We start from the raw sequence: 27,378 nt of genomic DNA on the forward strand, positions 1-27,378 counted from the left end.
GCCGCGTTCTTTCGATCGGGATGGCTTCCTCCACATACCTATACGCGTGCGGGGCCACAGCGGTCGCGCTCGCGCTCCGCTTCGTCTCGACTCCCACTCCGACTCGACTCGCCGCTGCCCGCGCTCAAAACGCAACGGGGCACGCTCATCACTCGATTCACTTCTCCTGTCATTGTGATTCCAAACAGTCGATGGCAGAGCTGAAACCTGCACATTCACCATCCAGTCATCGCCCACTCTCGACTGCGCTTTTGGAGAGCGAATTACCCTCCAAGCCACGCATCCGATCAATCATGTCCGACTTGCGTCAAGCGCTGCTCAAGGACCGCATAGCTCGCCTGCCGCACTTGCCAGCAATCTCACCAAGCGCAGCTGCTGGCACCTCTTCCAGTGGTGCGGATCCAACACAGCCCGGTCTGGGTGCTCTGCGCGAGGAGGTCGGCGCATCACGCACCGCCAGCGTTTCGACGGGTATGCCGCCACCTCCCTCACAGTCCCTGCTCGGATCAAGCTTTCAGCCAGCTGCATCGGACAAGAGTGATGCTTCCAGCATGCCGTCTCGCGGCAAGATGAGAAAGGCGATGAGCCAAGTGGACTACTCTCCACTCTCCGCAAAGGGCTGCTTCGAACAGGCGTTGGAAATCGAGTTGGATGTGCCTGCTCATGCGGACAAGCTGACAGGCATCTCGAGCGGGGATGTGGCAAAAGCATCTTTTCGAGTATATTACACGCCTCCGATCGTCGAGCAGGAAGGGCACGAGACGAAGCAGACAGCCTCGAGGAAGGTTCAGGGCAGCGCTGCTTCGAAAGCTCAGACGAGCTTCATGGATGCGAATCTCGACGACTTGCAACCGATCGTGGCGGGCGACGAGAACGAGGACGTGCCAGGCTCATCGTCAGCTGCAGGTTGCCCGCAGGTCAAGGACAATGGCACAGTGTTTGTGTTGATCCACGGCGCAGGCTACTCTGCCCTGTCCTTTGCTCTCGTCGCCAAGGCCATCAAGCGTCTCACGCAGGGCAAAGCAGGCGTCTTGGCCGTGGATTGTCGAGGTCACGGTGAGTGGTGGCTCACGTATGCTGCAGTATACCATGCAATGCGCACTACTGCGTTGGCGTGACCGCGATTCGTGACGGCACTCCGCTCATCGCTACCCGCTTTCTCGTCCAGGTCGAACCAGCATGGATTTCGACGCGTCACCTGCACACAGCATGCCGACTAGCGGCCACACGCTCGACATGTCCTTGAATACGATCGCACTTGATCTCGCGAGAGTGATCGGCTCCCTCTTCCAGACACCCGAGGGCACCCCAGGTCTCGTCCTGGTTGGTCACTCCATGGGAGGTAGCGTGGCCGTAGAGGTAGCTTCTCTTCTCACGCGAACAACACCACCACACCCTACTGATGACTCGTCCGCATCAACATCTTACGTCCTGCCTGCAAGCAAGATTCAAGGGGTAGCAGTGCTAGACGTGGTAGAAGGCACAGCCGTCGCTGCTCTGGACTCTATGAAGCACATCATCCTCTCCTATCCAAGCGGATTCGATTCGGTGGAGGACGCGATCAGATGGCACGTGGAGAGTGGAACGGTCATCAACCCAGACAGCGCAAGACGAAGCGTACCCAGCTTGTTGAAGAAGAACGATGGCGTTGCCGACAGCGCAGTGCCGAGTCAGATGACTGGCATTGCGGAGGATGACGAGGAAGGACAAGAAGAAGCCGTCGAAGAGCTGTCCGAGTCGGTCAGGCCTGAGCTGCAGCCGGATGGCACTTCGCTTGCGCAGGAGACCACCTTGCCCAGCTCCAAGACCTCGAGACGCAAGACACGACCGCCCGCTTGGGTCTGGGTGCACGACCTGTTGGCCACGTCACCCTTCTGGTCAGGCTGGTTTACGGGACTCTCATCCAAATTTCTGTCGGTCAGAGCTCCTCGGCTACTGCTACTGGCTGGGACGGACAGGCTGGACAAGGAGTTGATGATTGGTCAGATGCAAGGCAAGTATCAACTAGCCGTGTTCCCTGAAGTGGGTCACAGTCTACAAGAGGTAAGTACTCGGTCTTTACGAGCTCCTGATCATATCGCACGGCACGGCCACCCTTATTTTGGTCACTGGCGTCAGCAAGCTCATACTCCCATTCAACTTTACTCTCTCCAGGACGCACCAGAAAGGACTGCTCAGACTCTGGTTGAATTTTGGAAAAAGTCCAACGCACCCCCTCCCATTTCCAGCTTGTCCAAATTCAAACCTGGCATCCTGCCCGGCGCTGCGCCCGCGACCTTTGTTCCTCCGCCGCCCTTTGGGCGTGCCAGCGCTTCTGCAGGCCAAGTTGGCCCCTCTGCGAAGACATTTGGACCTGCGCAGCGGTGATTGTAGGCGATGCGCTTGACAGCTCGTGCGCCTCCGCCTGCTGGACGTCACGCTTCTCATGCAAAGCATCGCGATTGCTGCCGAGCAATACGGGGCCGCGGACGTCAAGACTGCTGATGTCTTGCCGCCATAGCCGCATAGCAGCGGGAAGCAACCACTGGTGTGAATCATTCACACGGCCGAGGTTGCGCACCCCGCACACCAGAGTTGTGTCTCACTTGGACGATTGCAAATCCTTCTCTCTCGTTGAAGGGATGCCCTCACGAATGAGGTGCTGCGGGCGACGCCTCAGAATGCCACTCACCTCCCAGCTGATTGCAAGCCGCGAGCTCAACGTCAGAGAAATTGAGGTGTTTTAACAACACTCTCAAGCTCCTCTGCTTCGCGCCTAGCTGCTTGATCTCACGCAATTATTGGTGCACGCCGTGCTGAAGATTACCGCACTTGCGGTAGGGGCGAGGCACCGGCAATTCAGTCAGGCGGAAGCATCAAAGGACCTCGACAGGCTCACCTGCGCGGAGTGGAGTGGTGTAAAGTCGATTGGTGTCAAAGTACGTGAACGGCGACGACGTCCGAACTTCTCCACGGGATCACACCAATGCGGACGTCGGTATGACTTTCAGCCAGGCAGGACGACACCACGGAGGGATATTGGTGAGACGCTGCGCCCGACCTCTCCGGCCCCACCCATCTTCTCTTCGAGCAGACAAAAATCGATCTGACGCTCCTCATCGAGCGCGCGGTTGCTGATACGCCAGAGAGCGTCCAGAAGACGGGCCGCATTGAATTCGGGCCGTTCCCATGTACAGACGGTGGCGTACCTTGCGCCGTTGATAAGTCAGGAAAGTCGTTGCCAGCTCAGACACGAAGGCGCAGACAGGAGCAGGGCATGAAGGTGGCGGCAGGCGATGTAGCCGCGTTCGCAACCGCATTCGGTCTTCCTTCAGGCAGGGCACGTAGAGCGATCGAGAGTCGCCCACTTATCTATAAAGAAGGCACGCCGGGCTCCGTGGTCCTCAGACATCTCTCCTCATCACAAGACCGAATTTTGAACTCCAAAGCGACTCACAGTCAGTACTCAACTATTCTCGAAACTCTTGCTGCGCAAGGCTACCAAACACAATCACCACAAAGAACTGTCAATCGTGAGTCGACCTCGTGCTTCGCACCTGCTGAACGCTCCCTGTAGTCTGACACTTGATAGGCACACCTCAAGTATCCATCAGCATGCAGTTCATCAAAGTGTCTTGCATCGTCGCATCCGTTGCAATCTCTCTTGCTCTCTTTGGCCCGACTGGAACGATTGCAGCCCCAGTGGACCCACAGGTTGTTGACGGCTCGGCTGAGCTGGCCGCCCGCGACAATCTCGTTGCACGTGCCGACACTGCTGGAGGTGAGCATGGTGAGTTGAGTTTGACGGCGTCCTTCTCTCTTTCGGGCTTCCTTCGAGTCTTTGCGGCATCGAAGCGTCGTGCTTGCCGAGCCTGATGCATGGTTCACTTTCCGATTGCTTAGAGCTTCGTGTCAGAAATGCTCTCGGCTCAAAGTTGGTTGCTCGTGGCGATGCGATGGGAGCGCCCTCCACGGAAGAGGCTGATCGGATTACCAAGCGAGAGCATGAATGCAACGCCCAGTGCCCGCCTGGAGTCTTGATTTGCGAGGCGCCGTGTCCCCCATAGATGTTGCTAGAACACTAGTGCTGGGCGATCCGGACCCTCATCATACATCGTTCGTTAGCACCGTCTTCACGAGAGCAGATGTCGCATCCACCGAGCTGCATTTTCGAGCACAGAATGCTATCGGGTCTGGTACATGGCAGAGTCAACGCAATCACAAGAAGCAGTCTTGCACGAGTGAATGCGATCTCTTCGGCAACTGCATTCTCGATTGTCGCTAGCTGTTCCCGAAGCGGCTCGGACTTGCAAGAGACGCAATTGCCGTTTGCAAAATTGTTGGTCGACTCGAGTTCTGCTTGCCTCCTTCTCCGTGCAGACCTGTACGGGCTGCAAGGAGGAGCAGAGATCGCATCGACAGCGCTGCACCCCCCAGCCCAGACCGGTTCTGGATTCAACCCAAAGCACGATCAGACCCCCGACCGCAAATGCGAGAAAGCCATGCAATCTTGCATGGGAGTGTGCCAGCAGGCCCTTCTCAGGGACTGGCGCTCGCCAGCGAAGAAGTACGTTTTTGGCTCTCCCTGCTAGTTGCGGTGATACCATGGCGGTCGACGCCAGAGCGCGCGTGCACGTTGAGGCTGATCAGAACTAGAATGGAGCGATTGGTCGGCGATGGCTTCATCAAGCAACGTGGGCCCACCTGGTGCACCTCGAAGCTGCTGTGTTGCGGTCGATGACGCTCATAGAAAGCGCATGTGCAGCTTGCTATCTGTCTCTGAGCCTGCGGGCAGGACGAGCTCTGCTGATCTGCTATTCTGCTCTCACAGGCAGCACTGGGCTCGTGGAGAGGGCCTTCGAACGTGGCGTTCTGGATCGTCGCCTAGCTCCGACGTTAGGCGAGCCTATTAGCCACAACCCTCCAGGCCAGACCTGCAAGCTCGTCTGCGTATATGGAGGGACGTTGTGCAAAGAGGTGTGCCATTAGGCCCGACTGTTGCGGACGACATCCATCGCTCTCAGAGCGCGGACCCATCGCGTCCGGACCTATTGCGCAGCATTGGCGTTGGATTGCGTTCCACAACTCGGCACGCACGATGCAGAGTGCTGTCTCGCACTACCAGCACGCAGCTCGAGCGCCATGGCTCAGCTACATTTGCAGTGGCTACTGTCCCTTCGTTTCAGAATTCAGATTTGCTCAGCAGGGCTCGCACGCCATCGAGGCTGGTGTGATCCACCGTTCGCCAGACGGATCTAGGACCTCTTCGCACCGGAGGGGTACGCGGGTGCAATGCAAGAAAAGTGTGTGGAAGCGGAATCTGTATTAGAATATGCGATTTCTCGCAGCGTCGAACATGCGGCTTCGTCCATGGCAGAGATTCTCGCACTGGCAGAACGCGCCGGTGTCGTTGTGTCGACCCAAGGATCTGACCAACTTTCTGCCCGCATCTCCCAATCAGGCTGGTCTAGCCTTGCTTCGCGCACGCTTCGAGGCGCTCCAGTCAAGCGTTGGCTGCGACCGCCTGTTCTTTCTCCGCCCAAGAAGAATGAGTTTGTACATTGCGTCATGGTCTGCCCGAAAGGAGAAGGTTGCAAGGAGAAGTGCTCGTAGATGGATGCTACACTTTGCGCGCTATGCTCCTGCCAATCTACAAGAGGCTGAGGAGGCGAAGCTCGCGAACTGGTCACATAAGTACTACTGTAGTCAACGCGATGACCAGGCCGTCGATGCTAGTCTAGTGCTACACTTTTGTGTTTTATTGAGCTTTATCACGAACGTACTGGCAATCGCTATGGCTGTGAGAAGTGTATTGCAGGAGATGCGCTGCTCAGACCACTGGTGATGATCGCGGCAGGCGGCTGTTCCACTCACGACTCGTGACTTGCGCTCATTCATCACGAATCAGAAACAAAATGTCACGCGCTCGCTTCCTTAGGATGGCGTGTGAAAGGGTCACCAGTATAGACCTGCCGCTTACAGCTTGGGGCAGACCTGCTGTAGCTGTTAGTCATCTGAGCGTGCGTTTGTTCTGCTGCTCGCTTTGTGCCTGCTGATGTGTCCAACCGCTAGCTGCTTACTGGTGAGTGTCAGGCGCTAGGTGACACGCCCACGCGCGTATATCATCGCATCATGCATGTAGCAACTGTGAAATTATCTTCCTCATCACCACGATCACAATCTTGAGTGAGATCTGTAGAGCTAATTCTATCGTCGCGATCTCCTTCCTCTTTATCCTGCGGAAGCAGCGGCTGCCAAAGTGTCTGATCGGTACTTAGGACGTGCAGATGGGTGGAAGACTCACGAGTTCGGAAACCGGTGCAGCGAACCCAGGGCGACCATCTTTTGAAAGACGAGCTACTGTCACGTGGGCGCGCGCGCATATATGCGTGTGTTCTCCAGGACATCCACTCACGACTTCGTTCTTCAATACCATGACCATCTCTCGTGTTTCAGGCGGGAAGGCAACCTTTCCGGCGTCACTCGGTTGTGGTCCCTTGGCCGGTTTGCCAAAGGATGTTGATGAAGGAAAGAGGTCCAGCGGTCTGTTGCTCGTCACGTAGTCTTCCACAGGCGCGCGAGATCTGCTACCCCTCAAGTCGAGGTTGAGTCCGGTCGGTCCAATCCTTTTGGATGTAGCACAGGGACGCAGCTGTCCCTTCGTTATCTCGGAGAATCAACATGCTCTGGTCCATTCTCCCTTTGGATCTGAAGATGATGGTATATGACCACATTGCCCCAGACGACAAAAGAGCCTTTCGCTATGTCGACAAGATCACCTATCAGACCTTCAGACATCGGGTGAACCTCGCGGCGCCCAAGACCCGGGACGCGGTTACCACACTCCTTCGCTTTGACCACTACAGCCACTTTGGGACCGAGGCTACGCTTGGTGACGCTCTTCTCCGTCGCGCGACGCACACGGGCATTACGCTGCCCTGCGACGCCAGAGCTGAGAGCTCTGGCTCTAGCGAAGGCCAGCGAGGAGCGCAGCGCGTCCTTGCAGCGATGCCCAGCTACACCCAGCTGATGCTGACAATTCCGCGCTTTCCTAGCCTGGTGCAGGAGCTTGTGGACGGCGCCACAGGGACCGATTTGGACATTGCTGCGGCACGGTGGATTGCGGGCAGGGCTGAACTTGGTTTCACCACGCCCTTCTACGTCAATCTTCCTCCGGCCCTTGAGCGCTCAGCCTTGGGGTCCTGGATAGCCACGACCCTAGGAGGCGAGGTTTGGCGGACCGTCTCTCGGGAAAAACAGGAAGAATGCCCCGAATCGTCCTTGGCGGCCTCGCAAAGCCACGCGTCTAACGTTCGTGCCCAGGATCCAGTCGTTTGGTGGGTCCAGGTGGTCTTCACCTGGGAAAGGCACATGAGCACCGAAATCTTGCGGCTCTGTTCGTTGAGCCAACATTGCGAAAACGCTCTCTTATCCGCTGGCCTGCTGCTCTCATTTCCAGTTCGGGTAGCCGCGAGACTTATCGATCTCAACTACGGCAAGGCTGCGCGCCAGCGCTTCGTTCGACAGATTACCGCAGCCTTTTCAGACATCGTAGACAGCCTTATCGACCCAAAACGACACGAAGGCTCGGGCAAATCATTCCGGGGCCTGTTCGAGAATTTTTTTGCCCGCAGTGGCTTCCCGACGGGCATGGTACTGTCGGAGCAAGAGGGCTGGCAACGAATGAAGAGAACAGTCCAAGACGGCCTAGCAGATCTGACATGAGAAGATGGCCCGCAACCCTGATCGATGACGCATATGTCTCGCAACAAAGAGATCCACACGTCGCAGCGTCGGATCGCGGTTGAGCCATAACATCACGCGAACATTTGTGCACACACGCGTGGCTGTGCAGCGTGTTGATGATGGAAGGTCGCGTCTACGTTTGATCACGTTGCTCACCTGCTCTACATCCACACTCATGGCTAACGATCAGTACACGATCTTGCCTCGCCATCACGTTGGCGGCCTTTTGCACTGGTCCCTAGTACTCCCTACCGCTTGCCTGGCTGGTGATCACCACTATTCACGATGATCACGATCACGCCCCGTATCGCTGCCTCAATCGGGATTCGGGCTCTGCCCGCTACGAAGAGGCGGGGTGGCTGCCCGAGAAGCGCGTAGCGCAAACACGGCGCTGTTTATACTGCATCGAGCTCACATCTAGCGGCGCGCGGGGGTCCGAGGTACCACAGTCAGAACGCGAGCGCAATTAAAGGGCCTCTGCGCATTGGGCAGGCCCGCGGCTAGCTCTCTGCCCTACGCCATTGCTGCATGGTAACTCATCACTCCGAGGTCCAGCGGATCAGGGGTTTATCGTCAAGCGCCGAACCAGATATCCAGGTACTTGTCTCACGACTGCGTTGGAGCACCTATGGCTCAAACTTCAAAGTAGGATCGATGTTCGTAGCCCTCTCCCTCTTGCCCCCCAAAGGTACCGAGGCCGAATGCGCGCTGCGCAGGATTGCGCCAATGCACTTTCGGAGCTCTAATCGAGACGTAGCCACTCGAGGTGCGCAGCGAGCGCCGCAATGCGATCCTCGTAGCCAGAACAAACGAGTCTGCGGTGCTTTGACTTGCCCCGAAGTTGGGCGCGATCGACGTCGCGCGGTGAGAATAATATCGTGCGGACTCCCTAGCTTAGAACACTCCGTTCCTCAAAACATGTCTGCGCCGCGCTTCAGCCTAGATACCGCGCAGCGGGAGACTCGCTCGTCGCTCTAAATGGGTGAGAGGGCTTTACGTGTTTGCGCTCCACTCAGTTCAATAACGAGTACCCCCAGAGTCACTTCTCCCCGCTCGGCACGCCGCACGGACGAGGTGTAAAGCGGTGTGCGCAGTCCTGGGTTTCTTCCCTACTCGCTGATTGGCTGGCCAAGAGTGAGTGTAGACTCACCTCCCGCGAGATACGTAGATATCCCGTCTACTCCGCGGCCTATCCGTCTACTCTCGCGCCGCATTCGTCTGCGCTGATCACCTTCTACTCCTGGTCTTGGGCGGTCCGCGGACGATACTGGCGCCTTGCACCACGCACGATCAGCCAATAATATGGCAGCAGTGCAACAGCTCAACGGCAAGACTTGGTGACGCGAGCGTGAAAGAGTGTAGTCCAGCTCAGCAGCTGAATAATTGGTCCAATAACACATGCAGAGGCCCGGCGTACGTGGTACGTCTACGACATGAGCATTTCGGCCAGCGTCTCGTCTTTATAAGGCGAGCATTTAGTCGCCTTGAGTTCCCTATCTTTCTCGTCACAACGAAACAGATCAGCAAATTCAATAAGCCAGACAACAGTCTCACGACTACCGACATCGCCCAACGTCGATTCTCGAAGCCTAAGCTCAAGTCAATCCCAAGCCGAAGCACACGCGCAAGCCCAAGCGAGACCATAAAGCAACAGCGAAACGCTCAAAGCAGTCTTCAGCACTCGCATCCCATATCTGCAAAACTCACGTCGAAGCTCGTTGAAAGACGCTCAAACCGGCCATCCCCGCTGCTCAGCTCTTCGGCTCACACCATGCAGGTCATCAAGACTCCCGTCATCATTTTGATCACCGTCGCTGCTTGCGCTTTGATTGGTCAAGCCGGCCAGGCTGCCGCTACTCCCACGCTCTATGCTAGGGACATTCCTGCAGGTGAGTCACGAGCGCTTGCAGTGGAATGGAGGGGCCCGTCTCTCTGAGTCGGCATTTAGAAAGCGCCACTGCTCTCATTGATCAGAGCACGACGTGCCGCAGCTTGAGCCGCGTCAGACGTCTAAGGGTCGTCAAACACTCCTAGAATGTCCAAAGGCTTGCCATGAGACCAACCCCGCTCCCAAAAATTCCGTCGATTGCTCGAAATGTCACCATGCAAGGCGTTGATTGACGAGGTCAGCCTTGGTTCGCACAAATTGACCGCCACTTGCGCTTAAGCGCACCAAAGAAGCTGTCTTACACACACACTGACACAACTTCTACTCTTTTCTTCTCTTGTCCCCTCGCGCACCACGATCCTGCAGGTGAGTTGCTCGCGAGACTGGCGTGACTTTCGGCACCACTCAGGCGTAGTAGTGGAGACTCTGGTGTTTGAGTGGTTTCTCAAGTTCCAGTCTCGGCTCGCTTGGACGGAAAACATTGCCATTGGCAAGCTAGAGCCAAGGAAGGGCAACCAAGGGCACGTTTGACCGCCAAGTTGCGGGAAGAGCTCTGGGAATTCCTCTTGTCGGGAGCGCGCTCAGCTGTTCTGATCGTCCTTCCTCAAGAGCAACGCTTCGAAGCCCGCGCTGGCTTGCTCGTCGCGCACACGATGCTTTCCAAGCTGCACAATGTGCTGACATGACCCTTCTTTGGCCTCCATTCTACGCCGTCGCTGCAGGTGAGTTTGGCAGCCTGACTTGAGAGCATCTTCAGAGACCATTCCGAGCATCGAGCGCTGCCGCTTGCATTGTTCAGTAGGTGCTTAGCAGAGCCTCCACGCCAAATCCTAGCAAACGTCGCGTCACTCGCACAACGCTCCGTTGCTCAAGAAGCTGACAAAGGTCAATGGCTGAGCGGTCGGGATGGCAACACTGGTGGGGGGGGGCGGTTTCAGGCCTTCCCCTTGCCCTCTAGCTTGCAGTATCCCAGCTTTTAGAAGCCAGGCGAACTGTCCGCCAGGCTGCTAAATCTTCACGCGACATTGTGGGTCCACGACCAATCTTAACTGGCTCCGTACACTTGAGAAGCTGCTTCTGTCGAACACACGCTCACATCTCGGTCTGCGCTTTTTTTTGTGTGCTCTTCCAATACTCGTCCTACGGAACACTCGCACAGGTGAGTACTCTGAACATCCATGATGGCGACGTATGGTCCGACAAGAGCAGACGAAAGTTCGGGCGGAAGTGAATACTCAGACTTCACCGCTCGCTTTCACCTCGATCAGCCGGGCAGCGAACGTCCGAAATCGAACAGCGATCGGTAAATCAGGTCGTGCATCACGAGCCGCCCCCTTGCCCTGCTTGGTGTAAATGGAGCACGATCCAGAGTTCGGCCTGCACAAACTGCCATCATTAGGGGCAGCTGAAATGCTGGGTGCGGAGAGGCATCGGATGGCGGGCTAATATTGGTGAGATGAGGAGAGGGAGGCTGGTCGGGCGCCGCGAGCTCTCTCCGCTCGTCAAGGCGCATCGTAATCTTTTGGCCTCTACAACATGCTGACTATCGCCTTGCCTACTATGCCGTCCCACGCCCGAACTTCAAAATTAATGTAGGTAAGTCTTATTATGCTCTTCGCTTGGGTCTTAGGGCAAGTCAAACTCAGTGGAAAGATACGCGCCTTGCCTTGGCTCTCCGCACTCGACAGTGCACGAGGGAGCGAAGCTCACGCGTCGAGGTCGTGCTGAGAGGGGCGAGTGGACCCTAAGAACAAGGCAGCAAGCCAGTTCAGGCCCAGAAGGCCTGTGCTTGCCTCAGTGTGGTAATCATCGCAACGGCATGTACCATTGTTCGGGATGCCCACCTTAAAGGAGTGAGGAGGCGAAGCGTATGATGGAAGGGGCAGGTGTGACCGGCGTTCGATGCGCGCGCTTCGTCCGCACGACATGATCCTGACTACGAGCGCTCTTTTTCAACTTGTCCAGCAAAAACTACAAATGGTGAGTTGACTACCCGCGACTCGTGATGGGCCACTTCCATTCCCACCATTCTTGCCATACGCATCATTCGTTCGCAACTCTGAGAGCCGGACATGACTGCACTGGGCGCGACTGCATGGACTGCGGCCCCCAATGGACACGACGCGCGGAAGAAGGGCGCTCTGGCTGCAGACTGGTCGCTCGCTCAGACAACTTCTGACATGCTTTTTGTCTTTGGGCAACTTCAGATGGAGATGATCAGCTCAGTGCGCGCGAGATCATGTTGGAACCAAGATTAATGATGAGAGTGTCCACCAGCAACCCCGAGAAGTGGTGTCACCCACAGTGCAGGCACGCAGACAACAGGACCAAATACGATTGCAACGGCTGTCCGTGCGCCAACTGTGGCAAACCTTAGGTCTGACTGGACGAGTGGCTGTCAAGCTCACGACACTCGCGCGTTGCGCAATCTTCTCGGGGAACCTTGACTCCATCTTGAAACTTCACGCGCGTCATTTACCATCCATCCACCTCGTCTGCTTGCCTACTCCTCCGCTCTGTCCTCGCTCTCCCAAACCCACATTACACCTCCACCCCAAAGCCGTTTCCAGAAAGCCACGCCCAAAAGCCACCCGCCATGCCTTCCCTACCTCTCCAACCGATCTCGAGCAACTTCCTCTCAAATTTATGTTTACATCCCTTCATGAAGGAGTGGCGACGTCCCATCTGACACTGTCATTGGTCTGGCCTTGTGTGCGCAAGGCCTAATGAAGACGAGCTCGATGTAATGCGCTGAAGACAAGCTCATGCACTGGCAGGTGAAGCATGACGAGATTCAGATGGTTGCAGCTCACGAGTCAAGTCACAACCCATTCACGTTTGATCGAGGCCGCCGTGCAGCTGCGTAATTCACGATTCTTGACTTGAACGTCCAAATCATGCCAGCTACCTTAAGCCACGTGACGCCGCGTCAGATCAAATCAAAACAAGCCGCAACCGTGCACGCATATACACACGGACGACTTTCAGGTTCATCTCTTGCTTTCGATCGACGTAAAGCATTTGGAGGAGCTTTTGAAACCTTTGGTGGTTTCAACGATGGCTGGCGGTACATTCACGATTGCTCAGATTAAGGGTTGCGACTAAGTCACTCTGGGACGAGGTAGCGCGCCTGCCACTCCGGTCCAAAGGCACGCTTGGTGCATCGACGTGCAAGACAAAATGGAGGGGACAGCTGCTGGAGCTTACGTGTACGATGAGCAAAGAGGCGTCGGACATCGCAGCCTCAAGATCGGATGCGTCGAGCAGGGCCCACAGCGAGTCCGACTTAGAGATACGCGTGCATCGCTTTGAGAGTCACGGATGCTTGACGCTCGATTCGCGAGGCGCTCCCATCACCTGCCCCTCCATCCAGCCCCATCAGCGAGGCTAGTGGTACTTGCGCCCTTGCTGAACGAGTCTGCGCAGCACCTCCGATACGAGATATCAACACTCGGAATGGCGGGCGCCGCGAGTCCCAAGTTGATGCTGGCCATGAGGCGCAGTCTCGAACACAACGGCTGGACCTGCGATACGCACTTCCAGCATACACCGGTACGCTGTAATTAGTCGACTTCATGCGAAGGCGCAATCAGCTCTACTTGGTGACGCTGGGCCTGCATTTGGTTCACTCTGTCCAAACCAGCTCAAAAATGAGCGCTGCGCTACAACCGCAGACAGTAAGACAAGTAACACACTTACCTCGGCGGCAGAAGGCGAACGCACGCAGCCAGTCACGGGCTGGTAGGTCCCGCAGTGAGCGCAGACAAGTGTTTACGCCAGCAAAGCAGCACGCAGTGGAAGAAGCAGTAGTAGCGGTGGTTTTGCAGCACGTAGTAGAAGAAGCAGTGATACCGCTAAATGCGACATGGGTGGCGAGCGACGCAGAATTCGCGCGTATAAAACCTGGCAATTCCCTCGCTTCGACAGTCTGATACGCTCCACAATCTCTCGACAGACCAAAACCCAACACACCGACGGAATCTCAGGCGCTACCAAGTCATCAAACATCTTGCCTTGTTGGAGCAAGCACGTCAATCGGTGAGCATGAGTAGCGTCCAAATTCTTTTCCGTGTGCTGAGGTTTCTCACAACTTCCTCAATGACAGTCCTGTAGCGCTCTCTCGCCCGTACATCGGATCTGCGATTGTCAGAGGACACCCATCAGGCCCACACATCATGCTGCTCAAGTCGACCGTCCTGACCTACGCTGGCCTAGTGGTTTGCGTGCTCGCGGGCGTGCTTCAAGTCGGTGCCACAGCGCAGAATGGTGAGTCGGTCGAGCGCAAGTCGAGATTGCAAACAAAGCTAGCAGCATTGTCGTCCGTGATTCTCGTCCCTGAGAGTCGTATGCAGCTCTGAGAGCCGGCCACAAGTGCGCTGACTGCCCGTACACGAAACAAGGCCCCCAATGAGCGCCATGTGCCCAAGTTGCAGGCAGCCTGAGTGTTGGCTGAGACAATTTCTGACCCCCTCCCTTCTTTGGTTCTGCGCGTCTTGAGATGGAAAAGATCAACTCAGTCCGCGCGCTTCACCATCGGACTCCGACGAGGGAACGTGGAAGAAGCACGATAAGAAATGGTGTCATCCAGACTGCGACATTCCGGAGCTAAGGCAATACCACGATTGTGTTGGCTGCCCTTGAATCAATTGTGGGCCCAACTGAGGAATTGCCGACCTTCGATCGCTTGCGATGTCACCTTGTAACTTCGCACTTGATCCTTGGCTACACGTGAGATGATCTCGGGCGTAGTTCCCCGTACCGTCCGCTCCACCCTCTATCGACACTCCTGTGTGCACATTGCACACATCCATTTCCTAATGCTATGATGCGATCGAAGCTTTACGTGTTGCCCCACTCGCTCATTTGAGAAGTTGCGCGTCGGCCACCATGGGGCGGGCGATGTTGCTTCTCCGGAAAGACACCTCTGTTCCGAAGCTTTCTTTGAGTCCACGCGCAACACAGTATGGACGAGAGAACTGCTGCAACGTTAAGGAGTCAATGAGTAATGCGGTAAACACGTTTGGATGCAGGAATGACCACTGAACATCCACTACGAGTTCGATCTGGAGACAAGCGCTCGTTGCGGTCGCTTGGACAATTGTGGATGCGGAACAATCTACGATCGACTAGCAGCTAAGATTACCTTATTGTGGAGGCAGCTCCACCACTACCAGCGAGGCCAATACTCACTGCACCCCTGCTGAGAGGTTTCTGCGTTGCACCCATGGTTAGAGCAAGAAGCACCGAGTACCACGCCTGGATTTGCGGCTGTGAAGCCGTGGGAACAATGCCGGTAGCAGAGGGCCCCATTCGAGACAGACCAGCAAATGCTCCCTTCGATGCGCGAGGAACCTGTGCCCACACGAGAACTGGCAAGGTACCTTGAAACGCAGGGCCGCCGCAGATACGTAAGGTTGATCGAAGGCATGCGGTGCAGCTCGGTCGAGTCACAGCAATCGCCCTGACTTGTTTCACATTCATTTCTGGCTTGCAAAGCTACGTCAAGGTGTGAAAGCCAGCTAAACGCATCCGTAGGCTCAATTCGGAGCCCCTCGACCCCCTCGTCCTTTGTTTTGCGTGCGTGGAGCATTACGTGCTGTGACGAAAACCAGAGCGAGCTCGGCGCATGGCACCGAGAGAGGCGTCAATGACCACAACCCGAACAGTCGAGCTGACTCCTAAGCTGCGGAGAATCGCATCCTACGGGACAGTAGCCTCCCAGACTAGTGTCATTCCCATTGTCTGAGCCACTGTCCTCTCCTTTTTTGATGAGTGCCGCATTGCTGCCTACAAATTGCGAGAATGGAGGAGGTGAGCGAGTTTGGTGAGGAGACGGCGACAGGGCATGATGGCAAACGCACCTTGATCTACGTGGTCCCGTGCAGTTTTGGCTCGCGATGTGGCACTGACTTGCAGCGCACCAGCGAGCACACATAGCGCGAGCACAGCAAAAATTAAAAGTCTCATCAACTTGAACATGATGCGTGGGCCCGACGAACGTTCTGTAACGATTGCGGATGTAAAAGGCCGATAGAACAATGCTGTGGAGCTGTCACTCTGGAAGTGTTGATGGTCGTCAGCACTTGGAAGAAGCGTTGATGCGCTGGTCACGCTCACCTATAGATGCACGTGCTGGGGTGGGTAAGGTCCTTGATCGCTTGGAGGCAACTGATACCTCGCATCGGCTTGAACTTTGTTCCAGATGTCGATCGAGAGATGGTTAAAAATTGAGACTGAGTGGCGAAAGGTTGCTACGCTTTATGGACTCTGCGTCGCTTGCCACCCATGTTGTCTGAGGGGTGGTGCCGTACAAGCAATGCTACAGTACGCTGCCCTTCGTGCGGCGTATCGTATGTCTATGCCTCGCAAGTGTGCAAGCGAAAAGAAGAGCCTGTATTAAATTACTGTGCGCGTGAAATTAATGACCCAAGTCTTGGCTGCGTATGATGCCCTGCGTCGCGGTGACAGCACCGCATGCCTGATGGGTATTGTTGTCATTGTCTGCGGATGCCGCCGCAGCGCTGACCTTGAGCTTGAGGCAGCATCAGGCCACAATGCTACCCAGCTTCGCCAAAGCTTGCGCCTCGTCACACATGTGCAAGCGTATCACGAATCGAGGTGCATCATGCGGACGAGCGTACCGTTGCAAATTGACTGCGCAAAAGTCGCTTTAGCCGTGCTATCCGGAAAGATGTCTCACGGGAAGCATCAACAACGAGTTGAGAAGGATGAAGAGAGACGGCGTAAGATTGCTCTTACTTGCCTCCCGATCAGTCTGCTATTTTCAGTCTGCTATTTTCTACACAAGGTAGCAATCCGTCTACTCGTCTCTTGCGCCGGAGGATGGGCTTGGGGCCGAGACTTTACCTTCGAGCAAACGGAAACCAGACGAGGTGAGAAATATCAGAACGATCAACAGAGATGTAGCTAGCCTACGGACTCACCATCAGTAGAACGCAAGTGGGTTGGCATTGGAGTCTGACGGCCACACTGTCCAGTGAAAGGTGGCGGTCTGTGTTCAAAGCACCACCGTCCCTCACGGCAGCTGCGGACTCGATTGCTGCGGCGTACACCAACCATCAAAGAACATTGTGCTCGGTCTATTCCGCGCAGCGCGGCGTGAAGCCCCATTCGTGTTTGCATAGTCCCGACACCGTGCATCCCCGAAGTTTTGATGATTGGACGCCCATCCGCGGTAGGAACGCCCATGCGCGGTAGGAACGCCCATCCGCGGTAGGAGCGCCGGGTGCCTATGTTATTGTGCTAGGCTCTGTGGGGCACTGCTCAAGCTTGTCGCTCTGTGGTTTTGTGCAGACACAAGGAGGCTGAGCAGGGTACATAGATGTCCGAGCACCTTCTCTGGACGCTCATGCCCAGCTTGGGGAGCGATCCACGAAAGGAGCCATTCCTATAAAAACGTCGTCCTCCTCGCGTTTTGAATGTCCCATCTTTAGAAGAACTCAACAGTCTAGTAACTCAGTGTCCGGCATCAAAGAGACTTTCAGAAGGCAACTTGATTAGGTAAGGATGATCCGGTTGCTGCTAAAGCCTGCAGTGGTTCCTAGTGGTCAGTGTGCTGACCCTTCCTACGCATCGCAACAGCATCGCATCTCGCGAAGAAACGCAAACACAAAGCAAGCAAAACCAACGCTACTCACCGGTAACAATGTTCATCAAGACTTCAACTTTGCTCGCCGCGTGCATGGTCTCTTGCACGCTGCTGGCCTCGACTACTGCAGCGGTGGCGGTCAACAGGATCAGCCTCGATGCTCGTACTGGTGCGTTGAGAAGCAATCGTGAATGTTGTCGAACCACGAGAGCGTGGGCCAATCTGATCTGGTGCGACCTACCAACGTGATCAATCTGCTCCGATCCACTTCAGATGCATCCGCGTTCAAGACCACGGGACGTTCGGCTGACGCGGCCCTTGAGCGCCGCCAACTTGGCAGTACGCCAATTGGCGAAACTAAGTATTGTCCTCCTCAATGCGGTCAACCTGAATTCAAGAAGAATCACGACTGCTCCGCCTGCCCACCGTAGTCTCTACGAACGCTCTTGGTCTATGGGGGATGCGATGAGCATCGCCCGTGACTGATGAGGACGCAACATTCACCTAGGCCGCGCAGCGGCTCCGCAATTCGCTGAGAAAGAGCTCGTGCCGACTGCGATGCAACATGCGATTGCTTGCCCCCATCACGACTGCTCCAAGTGTCCACTCCCCCCTCTCACATCGCGTGACGTTTAGTTACAAAAGCTGACGCGTGGCGCGGCCATTCCATGAAATGGTCATGCTGGTCTACCACTACTCATGCTGTGTGACACGTCCCCGCGCCCCCGAGAAACGCCCTTTTTCGGAAGGCAGCACTCAAGCGCTAGCCCTTCAGCTCGTGTGGCAGCGGTGTTTGAAGACTGTCATGACTATTGCAGAGGTGAATTTGACAATAATAGTGTACTGTACAACAGATGATGATGTCGATGGATAGCATTTGCGAGCCTCGTCTGGACTTACGCTTGCCGCAACGTGGTAGAGGTGGAGATTTCCCGATTTCTCGATGCGAGAAGCCAAGCGCCGAGCCCATTCGAGACTTGGTCCGTACGAGCTGCCTCAAGCTTTCAGAGCGAAGCGCCCTCCCGATGTTCTCAACTTTATCTAGCCGTAGAAGGAACCAAAAAATTCCTCACGCGCGAGAGAATGCTCGGGTCGACTGCCTCGCCTGCAGCCTTTTGTCGACGGCGCTTCATCCTCGATCTAAATTGGCGCTCAACGATTTGGAAGATGATTGCGTCGAAAGCCCCTTGCGCAAAGACGAACCATCGAGAGATGGCTCTCAACGCGCCGTTTGGGTCTTTAGGTCTATGACCAGGTGCGGGATCCGCAAGATCCGTGATGATGCGGATGATGGAGACGGAGAAGAGGAGACAGTAGGCGGCCGGGTAGAGCAACATCAAGACGCTGGCTTGACGATTCAGTGTGCTGCCCAAAGATTCGACGTGGTGCTCGTCGACGGTGCTACTGCTGTTGCTACCAAACGTAGTTCGTCCGCCCTCGACATCTTGCCGCGCAATACTTCTACGCCACCATCTCGCCGGTGAGGAGCGAGCGCTTGTCTCTTTCGTGTGACGGGATTGCTGGCCCGTTGCTGTAGCTGGCGTCTTGCCGCCGACGGCCATTCCCCACGTCCAATCGTCTCCAAGCGCTTGCTCGTAATGTGGAGCAGCTGTTTTCTCGCCGTCGGTAGCCTCTTCAACAAGCCCAGTAGCGATGTTGTCCTCTGCAGCTCCCGTCTTTGCGCCCGAGGCGGCGGCAGAAAGACTCGGGGAGTGGGGCAAGGAAGGCAGGGGTGTGGGTCCAGAGCTCGTAGGCGGCCGGCTAGTTGCAACAGGCGAAAAAGTGAAATGTCTCAGATGCTCGCGAGGCGCGCTTGTCATGTTGAAGTCCACGACATCTCTTCTAGGCCTCATCTTGCCGACTGGCGACCAGGTGTCTTGCCAGGTATCGTCGGCAAAGTCTGCATCCTCGTCTGACTCCAAGTCGCCTGGAGCAGAGGTGCCCAACCGACGCGACGAATGGGTGACATCCGCAGTGGACGGTCTCTTGTGCAATGCGAGAGCTGGTGGTCTTCGCTTTGAGCCGGTAGACCCTGCAGTGCTTGGCCGGTGTGGCAGTGTGGGTCTTGCGATTGCGGGTGCGGAGAGAGTGGACGCCCAAGACACGTCGCCGGGTTGGGTGCTAGTGTTGGAAAAAGCTCCTGACTCTCCAGGCGTCCGTGTCTCAGCAGTCTTGGTGAGCGGTGATGCGATCGTCAGGGGGCTCTCCCCGGCATGACCATCGCGCTCCACTGTAGTAGTCACTTCTGTACCTCCTCTCCCATCCTCGTGAGCGCGGCAGAAATTGGCGCATTCGACCATCTCAATGTCGTTTTTGCCGAGCAAAGTCACTGCTGGCACATCTTCTTCGCCGGAAGCCTTGTAAGAGTCTGGTGTACGGTGCTGACCGCTGACGGTGCTTCCACCTCCAAGTGCCGAAGATGAGGTGGTTGTAGCAGCGCTTCCTCTTCGAGGGCCTTGCTCAAGGCCGTTTTGGAGAATGCCGTTCGGAGGATGGGAGCCTTTGTGATCTCGTCCCACGAGTTGGGAGGGCGTGCCAAATGCATTCTCCTCCGCATCGCCAGGATGATGACCTGAGCGTCGGGAGAGTCGCGCCGTCAGCGAGCGCAAGGAGCGCTGCTGACCGTGATCATGAGACGAGAGCCGATGTGACATGGAAGAGAAAAGATTCGTCCTCCGCAAGAAGAAGAAGAGATGCGTGTAGAGGATGAGAATGACGACGACGACGAAGCCACGTGGGACAAAAGTGAAGATGGCGTTGAAGTATCGCCCACCTCGACCGCTGGCAATGTTGCAAAAGCCACCCGCGTTGGAGTAGCCCACGAAACCAAACGCAAACCCATTGACGACGAGTCCAATGGCCCAAACGATGGGCCAAAGCCAGACCATGTGTCGCTCCACCGCGAGGGTAAACGCATGCTATGAGGCGGACCGAGGTGCGGTGTCAGAAATCGAGCGCCAACAGTGCTTCGACTAGGTACTCACCAAGGGCAAGACCAGGATCATGTACGTGATGATCGCAATGGCCAGATTCCACAGATGCTGAGTGAAGATGGACGATGTGAGGGCGTAGCCGGTAAAGTCGCAATACCGATCAGCCGTGGCGAGGTCACCGCCCGCGAGGCGAAAAGCAGCAGACGCGATGAGAACCAGGCTGTGGGAGAGAGTGACATTTCAGCCCGCGCTCTGTTTTGAGGGCGGCTTCGCATCATGACAGGACACTCACCTGCTTATCAGATCGCTGGTAGCCAAGCCGAGAATCAGTGAATGTCTCAACTTTCGTGATCGTTTGCTGAAGACATAGGGCAAGATGATTGCTAACGCCCCCAGGAGAGACACGACGCAGATGCATAGATCCACGATGGTACCATCCCGTGACACTAGTCCCGCCTCAGCATCCGGCTGAACGAAACCGGATCCATCGATGGCTGAAAAGTTTTCTGGTCTGACCACCGAACTTGTCCAGCGTCGAGCAAGCCTCATTGCTCCACCTTTGAGCACGTCCTCGTGAGCTGCTAAAGGACGTGCCGAGGTCGATGTTGTGCCGAGTCCCTGGCTCAACCACTGGCCCCTCCTCCCTGCTCTTCGTTCTTGCGCGGCCACAGCGCGAATAGACTCCATGGCCCATTCCGTGGCCATCTCACCCAGCTGACTCATACTTTGTTTGGCGATCAGAGACGCAGCATCGATCAAGCGAGTGGGCGGCGCACGCGTGAATTTTTTACGAGCGTGGCATCGTCTATGAGCGGAAGTGCGTGCTGCTGGATGCGACGAAGCGGGTGGGAACGCTGTTCCTGCTGCGTTTCTACCGTGTTATACGGAAAAGATCGACTCCGAAGATGGTTTAAGAAGCTGGCGACAGGTAAAAAGGTGGTGAAGTCTTGCGTGAAGATGCGGAGAATGCGGAGCGGGTCGAGAAGCGTTGCACCCTCGAGCCGCTTCTTAATTGTACGACCTGAAATGAAAGGCAGCGGAGTCCGACTTGCGTTTGCGGAGTAGATGCCAAGTGCTCCAATTCGCAAACCTTCCAGCGAAGCGATGGCGAAGGATGTGAAGGTGGACAAAGGGTAAGAGACTGAGCTGGTCAGTGAAAGCGAGGGTCTTGTAGATTGTGGTAAGGCGTGACGAATGGACAAGCGGAGTCTAGCTGGTGGTGAGACAACGGATGGTTTGACAAGCGCTGAAGCGGATGGCAGGTTGCGTTGCTATGCAGAGTGCTGCAGTCAACTAGGGCTGTAGTGAAGCAGGCCGGAAGCGCTGACGGGTGGGGGCAACGTTACGGAGCTACTACTACACTGCTGACGGTTGCCGGCAAATGGTACCTCGTACAGGACCCTGGTGCGTGGATCGCTCTCTCAGCTAAGTTAGCCGACGGTCAAAGGGTCGGGACAGTGCGAGTAGCAGCCGTAAGTGTAGGATTGCAGGTGCAGCGCAACGCAATGAGCGCGCTTCTGATGAGGTGCTGCACTGTATGGAAGCTGCCGAGCGAGCCCCGGCCTCTGCAGGAGAGACCCACTGGTGATATGTACACGCCCGCCTGGCACACTGTGCAGGCCAGAAGGGTGAGTGGAACAGCAGCAGCATGCAGCGACGAGTGATGCTGCCGATGCACGACACGCATCCCTGACAGGCCTACTTGCAGTGCGCCTGCAGTGTCACGATCTTGACCGGTGAAGGATTACCACTACTAGTAATCAGAATAACAATGCTCAAAAACTACTGTACACCCTATACCGGTGCTATGTACTCTATGTACCACTCACGACTGGACGCACACGCACGCTCACACGCACTCTGCACTACGGAGCGGCCGTTCCTCATGCACGAACGCATGCGAGGTTGGGCCGCTATCAATGAAACGGTAACGGTCCTTCTTCGGCAAGCGGCAACGGCGTGCCTCGTCTGTGAATGAATGGCCTAGGCTCAACGTCCAGCCGGCTCCCGTTGGGCAGGTACGGTACACCTGCAGATTGTCGTCTTTGCACATTCACATTCACATTGGTGCCGACGTTGTCTGGGGAGCGCCGGGGCGGAACCTCTTCAAAACGGAAGTACAATTTCCGTGTCGCGCTTCTGACTTGGGCTCTATGGCGCAAAGGGCAGTCCTGAGGTGGCATTGACCAGAGACGACGGATGTCATCACACACCGACCCGAGCTCAGACTGAGGTAGAGAGGCGCAAAGACACTACGGCTGCGAGGGAGCGTCTCGGTTCGCCAAACCTGCTGGCAAGACTTGAAAGCTAGTGGTAGTAGTGACATACAGTCATTGAGTTCCCTCCTCTTCGTCCGGCAGTCCTTCAGGGAAAGATGCCAGACAAAGTCTCGTCACTCGCGTATCACAACGATGCCGCTCGCACCATGAACGCCCTTGACTCGCGAATACCTCTGAAGCATAAGCAACTTCAGCGGAATCCCACGGCATCAGAGCGATCCCTAGTTTAAAATTGAGGGTCAGCGGAATTTCGCTTCGTGATACCGATTGGGAGTCAGCGGCATGAGATTTCACTTGCTTCGCGTTCTAGTGCCCGAACGAGTCGTGAGCGTGGTGTCATGCAAGGTGCGCAATCCTTCCCGATGGGAAACGACGCTGCTCGAGCCCGCGAAGTCGACGCTATACGAGCATTCACGTTTTTGGTCGACGGGCAGCACGCATCTATTTCCCTTGAGAAGCTCCTTCGTCTAGAATGGCATTCGACACTGGCACGCTAAATTTTCGGGCAACGATGTGAAAGCCAGCCAGAGCGTCGACGAGGGAGGGAAGATGGAGGCACCAAGTGCAGCCTTTGCAAGCGTGTGAGTATTGGGCGCGCCGCTTTTGGGCTGTACGACACGTTCCCGTGCCTGCTGCATCGAGTACCTAGCTACTGCAAGCTGCCGAAGGGTGCAGGTGAACATCAGTCCAAAGTTCAGTCCGAGTCCACGGCAGGCACTACTCCCGCTAAGGCATCTACTTCAGCGAGAACTCTTCACGGCACTCTTTAATCTTGCTTCCACTCTTTGCACCTCACGCCTTACCGATCCTCTGCCGCGGGACCGCGCAATTGCGCATCGTTCGAGGATCCATTGCAGTGCGAGTGATTGACGCCAGCAACCGGAGAGGCCTGCGTCGTCGATGAAGCTGGCTCTAGCGAGCTCATAGACAGGTGCTCATGTGGTCTTGAATCTTGTGCACGGTCCAAACGAGTCCCAAGCTTTGCGTTCATCTCCGCATTGGACCGCGCAGCTCGATTTGACAGCTCTTCAGCTGCTAGTCAAGGCTCGCTCGACAAGCTGGGCAACAGGGACGCTTCCGCATCACAGGAACGCCAGCAGCACCTTCAGGCCAGACTCTTCGTACTAATCGTTCGCAAATCACTAGTAGTACATGTAGTGTGTGAGCTCGGGATCGGACCTCACTGGGATGTCGCACTTGGTGGTGAGTGTGGCGCACGTGCTTGCCCACAAATTTCGAGCCGCCGAGACATCCAATCCTTGGTTGTGTACGTGACATGGCTGCGCTTTGAGCGTCTGCAGTCAAAAAGTCACGGTACAAAGCGCGGTCGCATTGAAGCTGCACTCGGGTGATGTACCCCGCATGATGGGTCGACGTGGGGCACAAACGCCGGTGCTGTTATCTGCTTGTTCTCAAGCCTCGATGAAGCCTTTGTGAGGCTTTCGAACGTCTCCTTGCCTATGATCGGAAAGGTGGGATCGCCGAACGCCCATACTCGTGACTCTGGAGAGTCACGTTGCGCACTCGCGTCGCGATCGTCGAGATCCACACTCTGCTTCCCCAGCAAGGAGAACGCTTCTTCCTCGTCCATCGCGAATCCGCGTGAAGGAGTCCGAAGTCGTGACATGCACAAACGCGCCTTGTTCAAAGCCCTTCACTGCCTCAAAGAAGCAGGGAAAAATGATTGGGGCGAGAAGCGGGTCTCGCAAATGCAGGAACCGGTCGCAAATTCAACTTCCGCTTCTTTCTCCTGAGCTCGATTTTACATCTCAGCTCGGACATCCGTGCGGCGTCCGATCTGCCCGACGACAACCCTCTCTTGCTGCTGCACGCTGGTCACGGGAATGCTCAATCAGAGGTGTCGCGAGGTATCTGAGACAAGTGCAATCAGGTATGAGATGCGAGGCGGCAAAGGCAGAGATATATCCGTTGCGGATCCGGCTTAGAGTTGACCCGCGTCCGCGCAAGTCGTAAATTGTGGATGTAAGTGGGGTTGGGTCACGTAGTGAATACGCTGCGAAGCCCCGAATGCGGCAATCTCATGTCAAGGCAGCACGTGGAAGCCATCAGCAACATCGAAGAAGTGGCTCCACAAACAGACAAGAAGGTATGTACGGTAGTGATGTCGATGTGACTCTCGACTCAACACTCACGACTGCGTCTCGAAGGTACGTTGGCCGGACCGTGTCACGTGACTTCATTGCCCTTGCGCCGCGACTCGTTGGCCGCACGACCAGCACAGCAGCATGTACCCAGAGAAACGCGCTATCTCGCACCAGACCTCCACTCACGACTCGAGACCCGCACGCGCACAGCGATGATACTCTTCTGACTGAAGGAGACTTGGTTGCGCGCTGGTCAACCTCCATCGCCTAGCTCTCTTCCAAATCGTGAATGTGATCAAGAGGGAACAGATTCGATCCACCATATTGTGACAGGCTATAAGCAGACTTGTTCTAGGAATCGCGCCACGCTTGAGCCTCGGTGCGGCTTTCAAGTGACACAAAATCGGAATTGCGACGGCTTAGCTCCTCCGAGCCTGATGATTATCATCAGTCGGCCAATTACGACTCAGACTGCTCTACGTTCGGCTGCGCTGAAAGCTCAGCCTGCGCCCCTCCTTGCCCGCATCGCGAGACAACGGTCAGTCCCAATAAGCTACCAGTGCCAAGAGTATTCCAGCCTTCGCGCCATGTCCACCGCGACTTTTTCTCACGCTCCTCAAGCGCGCATCCGGAAGCCTATCAACGCAGCGCTCTTCCAGCTCTCCGTCACAGCCAACAAAGCCCACAATTTGGCGCAAGGCCGATCGAAAGTTCTTTCGTACGTGTCTTCCAATCCAAGTGTCAACCTCATCGTCCTTCCAGAAATTTGGCAGTCCCTCTACGGCACGCAGCACTTTGCTACGTATGCCGAAGACTTTGGAGGTCTGTGGGGCAAGATCAAGGGTCAGACTAGCTCGAGCTCGCAACGTGCAGAGAGGAGCAAGAGGAGGTGGAGCATCGACAATGAGAACGGCGCGGGCGCAGTCGAGCTGGGTGAAGATTGCAAGAGCGAAAGCCTGGTGATGTTGAGCCGATTAGCAAAGGAAACGGGTTGCGTCGTCGTTGGTGGGAGCATACCGGAGAGGGAAGATGATAGGCTCTACAACACGGCAAGCGTCTTTGACGAGAAAGGTCAGATAGCAAACGTCCCTCTCTGCATCTTTCTTACCCCTTTGCTCACACTGCAGTCTAACGATCGTCTTCATCCGCCATACTTGCCCCGTTCTAGGCCGGATCATCTCGCTCTTCAGAAAGGTGCACCTGTTCGATATCGACGTGCCAGGCATGAAATTCCAAGAATCCTTGACGCTGTCGCCAGGCGATCAGGTGACTATGTTTGACTGCTGTGAGTGAGCATAGCTCTGGGCGAGTCCAGCGACACATAGCTGATCAGCGACCGGTCTGTGCCCTCGACAGCGCTGGGAAGGTTCGGCCTGGCTATATGCTACGATATGCGGTTCCCGGAGCTGGCGCAGATCGCATCGAGGGCCGGAGCATGCGGGATGATCTACCCGGGTGAGCTGCCCATCACGCCTCGACACCGAGAAGCGCTGCCCTCACAACTTTGCTCGCCGGCGCGTCCCCATTTCCTTGCACAATGACAGGCGCTTTCAACACTACCACAGGTCCTCGATCCTGGGAGCTTCTACTCCGTGCACGTGCAGCTGATAATCAGCTCTACGTCCTAGGCTGCTCTCCTGCTCGTCCATCCGCTCGCGATCTAGAAGTAGAAAAGTATTACCCTGCGTGGGGTCATAGTACCGTCGTCGATCCCTGGGGCACCGTCTTGGCCACGACCGACGAGACGGATAGCGTAGTGACGGCAAAATTGGAAAAGGAGATTGTGGAAGCTTGCAGGAAGGGTTTGCCTGTGAGCACTCAACGTGAGTTCTTTTGGTATGCCGCTGGAAACGAACCTGCGCTCAATTGACCAATGCGTCGCTCTGGTGTCTGTTCAATGTCCTTGAATAGGTCGCTTTGATCTGTACGCTGACGTCTCGCGAGAGGGCCCCTCGGGCAAGGGCGAGGCGCCGCGATAAATGCGATGTGTTCCCTCTTGCAAGTGGGAAGCTATCTTTTTATTTTGCGATGCAACCTTCTCCTGGATCCGCTACATCACCAAATTTGTACGCGCAGCGAGACACGGTTTGAGATATATCATTGATAAATGCGTTTGAAGAGGAGCATCTGCGAGCTCTCTTCGTGGCCTTGAAGTCGCCACTTGTGACTTGCTGACGCCGTTGATGATGCTCTTGAATGAGAGGCGATGTGTGATGCGTTTCGTCGCGTGACAATGATGAGTAGATTTGATATAGCTGAGACATGTTGTGCGGTTCTAGAAGCTTTGAGTCGAGATACTTGAGAGATTGAACGGTCACATGCTTGAGAACAGAGACGAGAACTTCGGAGACGGTTTGCGAGTCATTTTGATTTGAAAAGATTCTGACGAGCTGAATGCCGGGGCTAAAGGAATCACGTGAATAGGAAAGGATCGAAAGGGACGTATACGCGCCTTGCAAGATCAAAGCGAGAGTCGGGAGTTCTTGAGTCGGTGCTTAGCGGTGAAGGGTGCGCCAGGATCTTTCTGATGGCCAAGCTCAAGGCACCATACGCTCAGTCGAGCGCTAGCCTCAATTTAGGCTCGGATCGCCATAGAGGCGCAGTGGTGGAACGAACGCGATTGCAACCCGTTGGCGAGTTGGGCTATTCAAGGTGACGGAGCGTAGGTCAGTACATTGGGCACTAGGGATGCGGTGATCAATAGACTGCTATCTCTTACCTGTTCCGGTGGGTCAGTCTCCGTTCGTGTTGCTGCAGCCGCCGCTTTGGATTCAGGGGGTAGTGGACAGACAGGTAGCGGCGCTCCAAAGCGACTGCGACTGGGCAGAGGCGCAATGGC

The 27,378-nt window shown here is 55.9% G+C and overlaps 11 protein-coding genes across 11 annotated transcripts; 10 read left to right on the forward strand and 1 right to left on the reverse strand.

Annotated features, from left to right (window-relative positions):
- Positions 1 to 293: 293 nt before the first annotated feature.
- On the forward strand, positions 294 to 2,367 carry IE81DRAFT_346046 (alpha/beta-hydrolase; the record flags this gene model as incomplete). Its single annotated transcript, XM_025515991.1, has 3 exons — positions 294 to 1,056; positions 1,169 to 2,043; positions 2,155 to 2,367. 3 exons carry the CDS (start codon positions 294 to 296, stop codon positions 2,365 to 2,367), a joined length of 1,851 nt encoding a protein of 616 aa, XP_025371270.1.
- A 530-nt stretch (positions 2,368 to 2,897) lies between these two features.
- IE81DRAFT_47849 (hypothetical protein) lies at positions 2,898 to 4,105 on the forward strand. The gene is made up of 3 exons (XM_025517368.1): positions 2,898 to 3,512; positions 3,584 to 3,769; positions 3,883 to 4,105. Exons 1-3 carry the CDS (start codon positions 3,257 to 3,259, stop codon positions 4,044 to 4,046), a joined length of 606 nt encoding a protein of 201 aa, XP_025371271.1. The 5' UTR covers positions 2,898 to 3,256; the 3' UTR covers positions 4,047 to 4,105.
- A 2,476-nt stretch (positions 4,106 to 6,581) lies between these two features.
- On the forward strand, positions 6,582 to 8,020 carry IE81DRAFT_47996 (hypothetical protein). Its single transcript, XM_025517369.1, has 2 exons — positions 6,582 to 7,316; positions 7,439 to 8,020. The coding sequence occupies exons 1-2, from the start codon at positions 6,661 to 6,663 to the stop codon at positions 7,785 to 7,787; spliced, it is 1,005 nt and encodes a 334-aa protein (XP_025371272.1). The 5' UTR covers positions 6,582 to 6,660; the 3' UTR covers positions 7,788 to 8,020.
- Positions 7,979 to 8,843, forward strand: IE81DRAFT_48031 (hypothetical protein). Its single transcript, XM_025517371.1, has one exon. It carries the CDS (start codon positions 8,254 to 8,256, stop codon positions 8,701 to 8,703), a length of 450 nt encoding a protein of 149 aa, XP_025371273.1. The 5' UTR covers positions 7,979 to 8,253; the 3' UTR covers positions 8,704 to 8,843.
- A 653-nt stretch (positions 8,844 to 9,496) lies between these two features.
- IE81DRAFT_346049 (hypothetical protein) lies at positions 9,497 to 9,759 on the forward strand (the record flags this gene model as incomplete). Its single annotated transcript, XM_025515992.1, has 2 exons — positions 9,497 to 9,614; positions 9,674 to 9,759. The coding sequence occupies 2 exons, from the start codon at positions 9,497 to 9,499 to the stop codon at positions 9,757 to 9,759; spliced, it is 204 nt and encodes a 67-aa protein (XP_025371274.1).
- Positions 9,760 to 12,955: 3,196 nt separating this feature from the next.
- On the forward strand, positions 12,956 to 13,629 carry IE81DRAFT_48151 (hypothetical protein). The gene is made up of 2 exons (XM_025517372.1): positions 12,956 to 12,957; positions 13,087 to 13,629. The coding sequence occupies exon 2, from the start codon at positions 13,189 to 13,191 to the stop codon at positions 13,543 to 13,545; it is 357 nt and encodes a 118-aa protein (XP_025371275.1). The 5' UTR covers positions 12,956 to 12,957; positions 13,087 to 13,188; the 3' UTR covers positions 13,546 to 13,629.
- On the forward strand, positions 13,630 to 14,377 carry IE81DRAFT_48152 (hypothetical protein). Its single transcript, XM_025517373.1, has 3 exons — positions 13,630 to 13,651; positions 13,727 to 13,879; positions 14,112 to 14,377. Exons 2-3 carry the CDS (start codon positions 13,789 to 13,791, stop codon positions 14,252 to 14,254), a joined length of 234 nt encoding a protein of 77 aa, XP_025371276.1. The 5' UTR covers positions 13,630 to 13,651; positions 13,727 to 13,788; the 3' UTR covers positions 14,255 to 14,377.
- Positions 14,378 to 17,015: 2,638 nt separating this feature from the next.
- IE81DRAFT_48165 (hypothetical protein) lies at positions 17,016 to 17,690 on the forward strand. Its single transcript, XM_025517374.1, has 3 exons — positions 17,016 to 17,134; positions 17,216 to 17,391; positions 17,496 to 17,690. The coding sequence occupies exons 2-3, from the start codon at positions 17,280 to 17,282 to the stop codon at positions 17,651 to 17,653; spliced, it is 270 nt and encodes an 89-aa protein (XP_025371277.1). The 5' UTR covers positions 17,016 to 17,134; positions 17,216 to 17,279; the 3' UTR covers positions 17,654 to 17,690.
- A 569-nt stretch (positions 17,691 to 18,259) lies between these two features.
- Positions 18,260 to 20,878, reverse strand: IE81DRAFT_346050 (hypothetical protein; the record flags this gene model as incomplete). The annotated part of the gene is made up of 3 exons (XM_025515993.1): positions 18,260 to 20,140; positions 20,207 to 20,375; positions 20,448 to 20,878. 3 exons carry the CDS (start codon positions 20,876 to 20,878, stop codon positions 18,260 to 18,262), a joined length of 2,481 nt encoding a protein of 826 aa, XP_025371278.1.
- A 1,881-nt stretch (positions 20,879 to 22,759) lies between these two features.
- IE81DRAFT_321784 (hypothetical protein) lies at positions 22,760 to 22,939 on the forward strand. Its single transcript, XM_025513446.1, has one exon. The coding sequence runs from the start codon at positions 22,773 to 22,775 to the stop codon at positions 22,929 to 22,931; it is 159 nt and encodes a 52-aa protein (XP_025371279.1). The 5' UTR covers positions 22,760 to 22,772; the 3' UTR covers positions 22,932 to 22,939.
- A 1,647-nt stretch (positions 22,940 to 24,586) lies between these two features.
- IE81DRAFT_321786 (carbon-nitrogen hydrolase) lies at positions 24,587 to 26,633 on the forward strand. Its single transcript, XM_025513447.1, has 5 exons — positions 24,587 to 25,610; positions 25,708 to 25,824; positions 25,896 to 25,994; positions 26,084 to 26,362; positions 26,451 to 26,633. Exons 1-5 carry the CDS (start codon positions 24,977 to 24,979, stop codon positions 26,516 to 26,518), a joined length of 1,197 nt encoding a protein of 398 aa, XP_025371280.1. The 5' UTR covers positions 24,587 to 24,976; the 3' UTR covers positions 26,519 to 26,633.
- Positions 26,634 to 27,378: the final 745 nt, after the last annotated feature.

This window comes from Ceraceosorus guamensis (genome assembly GCF_003144195.1).
Source record: "Ceraceosorus guamensis strain MCA 4658 unplaced genomic scaffold IE81scaffold_14, whole genome shotgun sequence".
Classification (NCBI taxonomy): domain Eukaryota; kingdom Fungi; phylum Basidiomycota; class Exobasidiomycetes; order Ceraceosorales; family Ceraceosoraceae; genus Ceraceosorus; species Ceraceosorus guamensis.

Bases quoted from the DNA above. Each gene is read 5' to 3' on its own strand.
- IE81DRAFT_47849 (XM_025517368.1), top strand. From the start codon at position 3,257: ATGAAGGTGGCGGCAGGCGATGTAGCCGCGTTCGCAACCGCATTCGGT. The intron at 3,513-3,583 runs GTGAGTCGACCT...GCACACCTCAAG, and splicing joins ACCACAAAGAACTGTCAATC to TATCCATCAGCATGCAGTTC. The intron at 3,770-3,882 runs GTGAGTTGAGTT...CCGATTGCTTAG, and splicing joins CACTGCTGGAGGTGAGCATG to AGCTTCGTGTCAGAAATGCT.
- IE81DRAFT_47996 (XM_025517369.1), top strand. From the start codon at position 6,661: ATGCTCTGGTCCATTCTCCCTTTGGATCTGAAGATGATGGTATATGAC. The intron at 7,317-7,438 runs GTGGGTCCAGGT...TCTCATTTCCAG, and splicing joins GCCCAGGATCCAGTCGTTTG to TTCGGGTAGCCGCGAGACTT.
- IE81DRAFT_48031 (XM_025517371.1), top strand. From the start codon at position 8,254: ATGGTAACTCATCACTCCGAGGTCCAGCGGATCAGGGGTTTATCGTCA.
- IE81DRAFT_48151 (XM_025517372.1), top strand. From the start codon at position 13,189: ATGCGAAGGCGCAATCAGCTCTACTTGGTGACGCTGGGCCTGCATTTG.
- IE81DRAFT_48152 (XM_025517373.1), top strand. From the start codon at position 13,789: ATGCTGCTCAAGTCGACCGTCCTGACCTACGCTGGCCTAGTGGTTTGC. The intron at 13,880-14,111 runs GTGAGTCGGTCG...GCGCGTCTTGAG, and splicing joins CGGTGCCACAGCGCAGAATG to ATGGAAAAGATCAACTCAGT.
- IE81DRAFT_48165 (XM_025517374.1), top strand. From the start codon at position 17,280: ATGTTCATCAAGACTTCAACTTTGCTCGCCGCGTGCATGGTCTCTTGC. The intron at 17,392-17,495 runs GTGCGTTGAGAA...GATCCACTTCAG, and splicing joins CAGCCTCGATGCTCGTACTG to ATGCATCCGCGTTCAAGACC.
- IE81DRAFT_321784 (XM_025513446.1), top strand. From the start codon at position 22,773: ATGCAAGGTGCGCAATCCTTCCCGATGGGAAACGACGCTGCTCGAGCC.
- IE81DRAFT_321786 (XM_025513447.1), top strand. From the start codon at position 24,977: ATGATTATCATCAGTCGGCCAATTACGACTCAGACTGCTCTACGTTCG. The intron at 25,825-25,895 runs GTGAGTGAGCAT...TGCCCTCGACAG, and splicing joins GGTGACTATGTTTGACTGCT to CGCTGGGAAGGTTCGGCCTG. The intron at 26,363-26,450 runs GTGAGTTCTTTT...GTCCTTGAATAG, and splicing joins TTTGCCTGTGAGCACTCAAC to GTCGCTTTGATCTGTACGCT.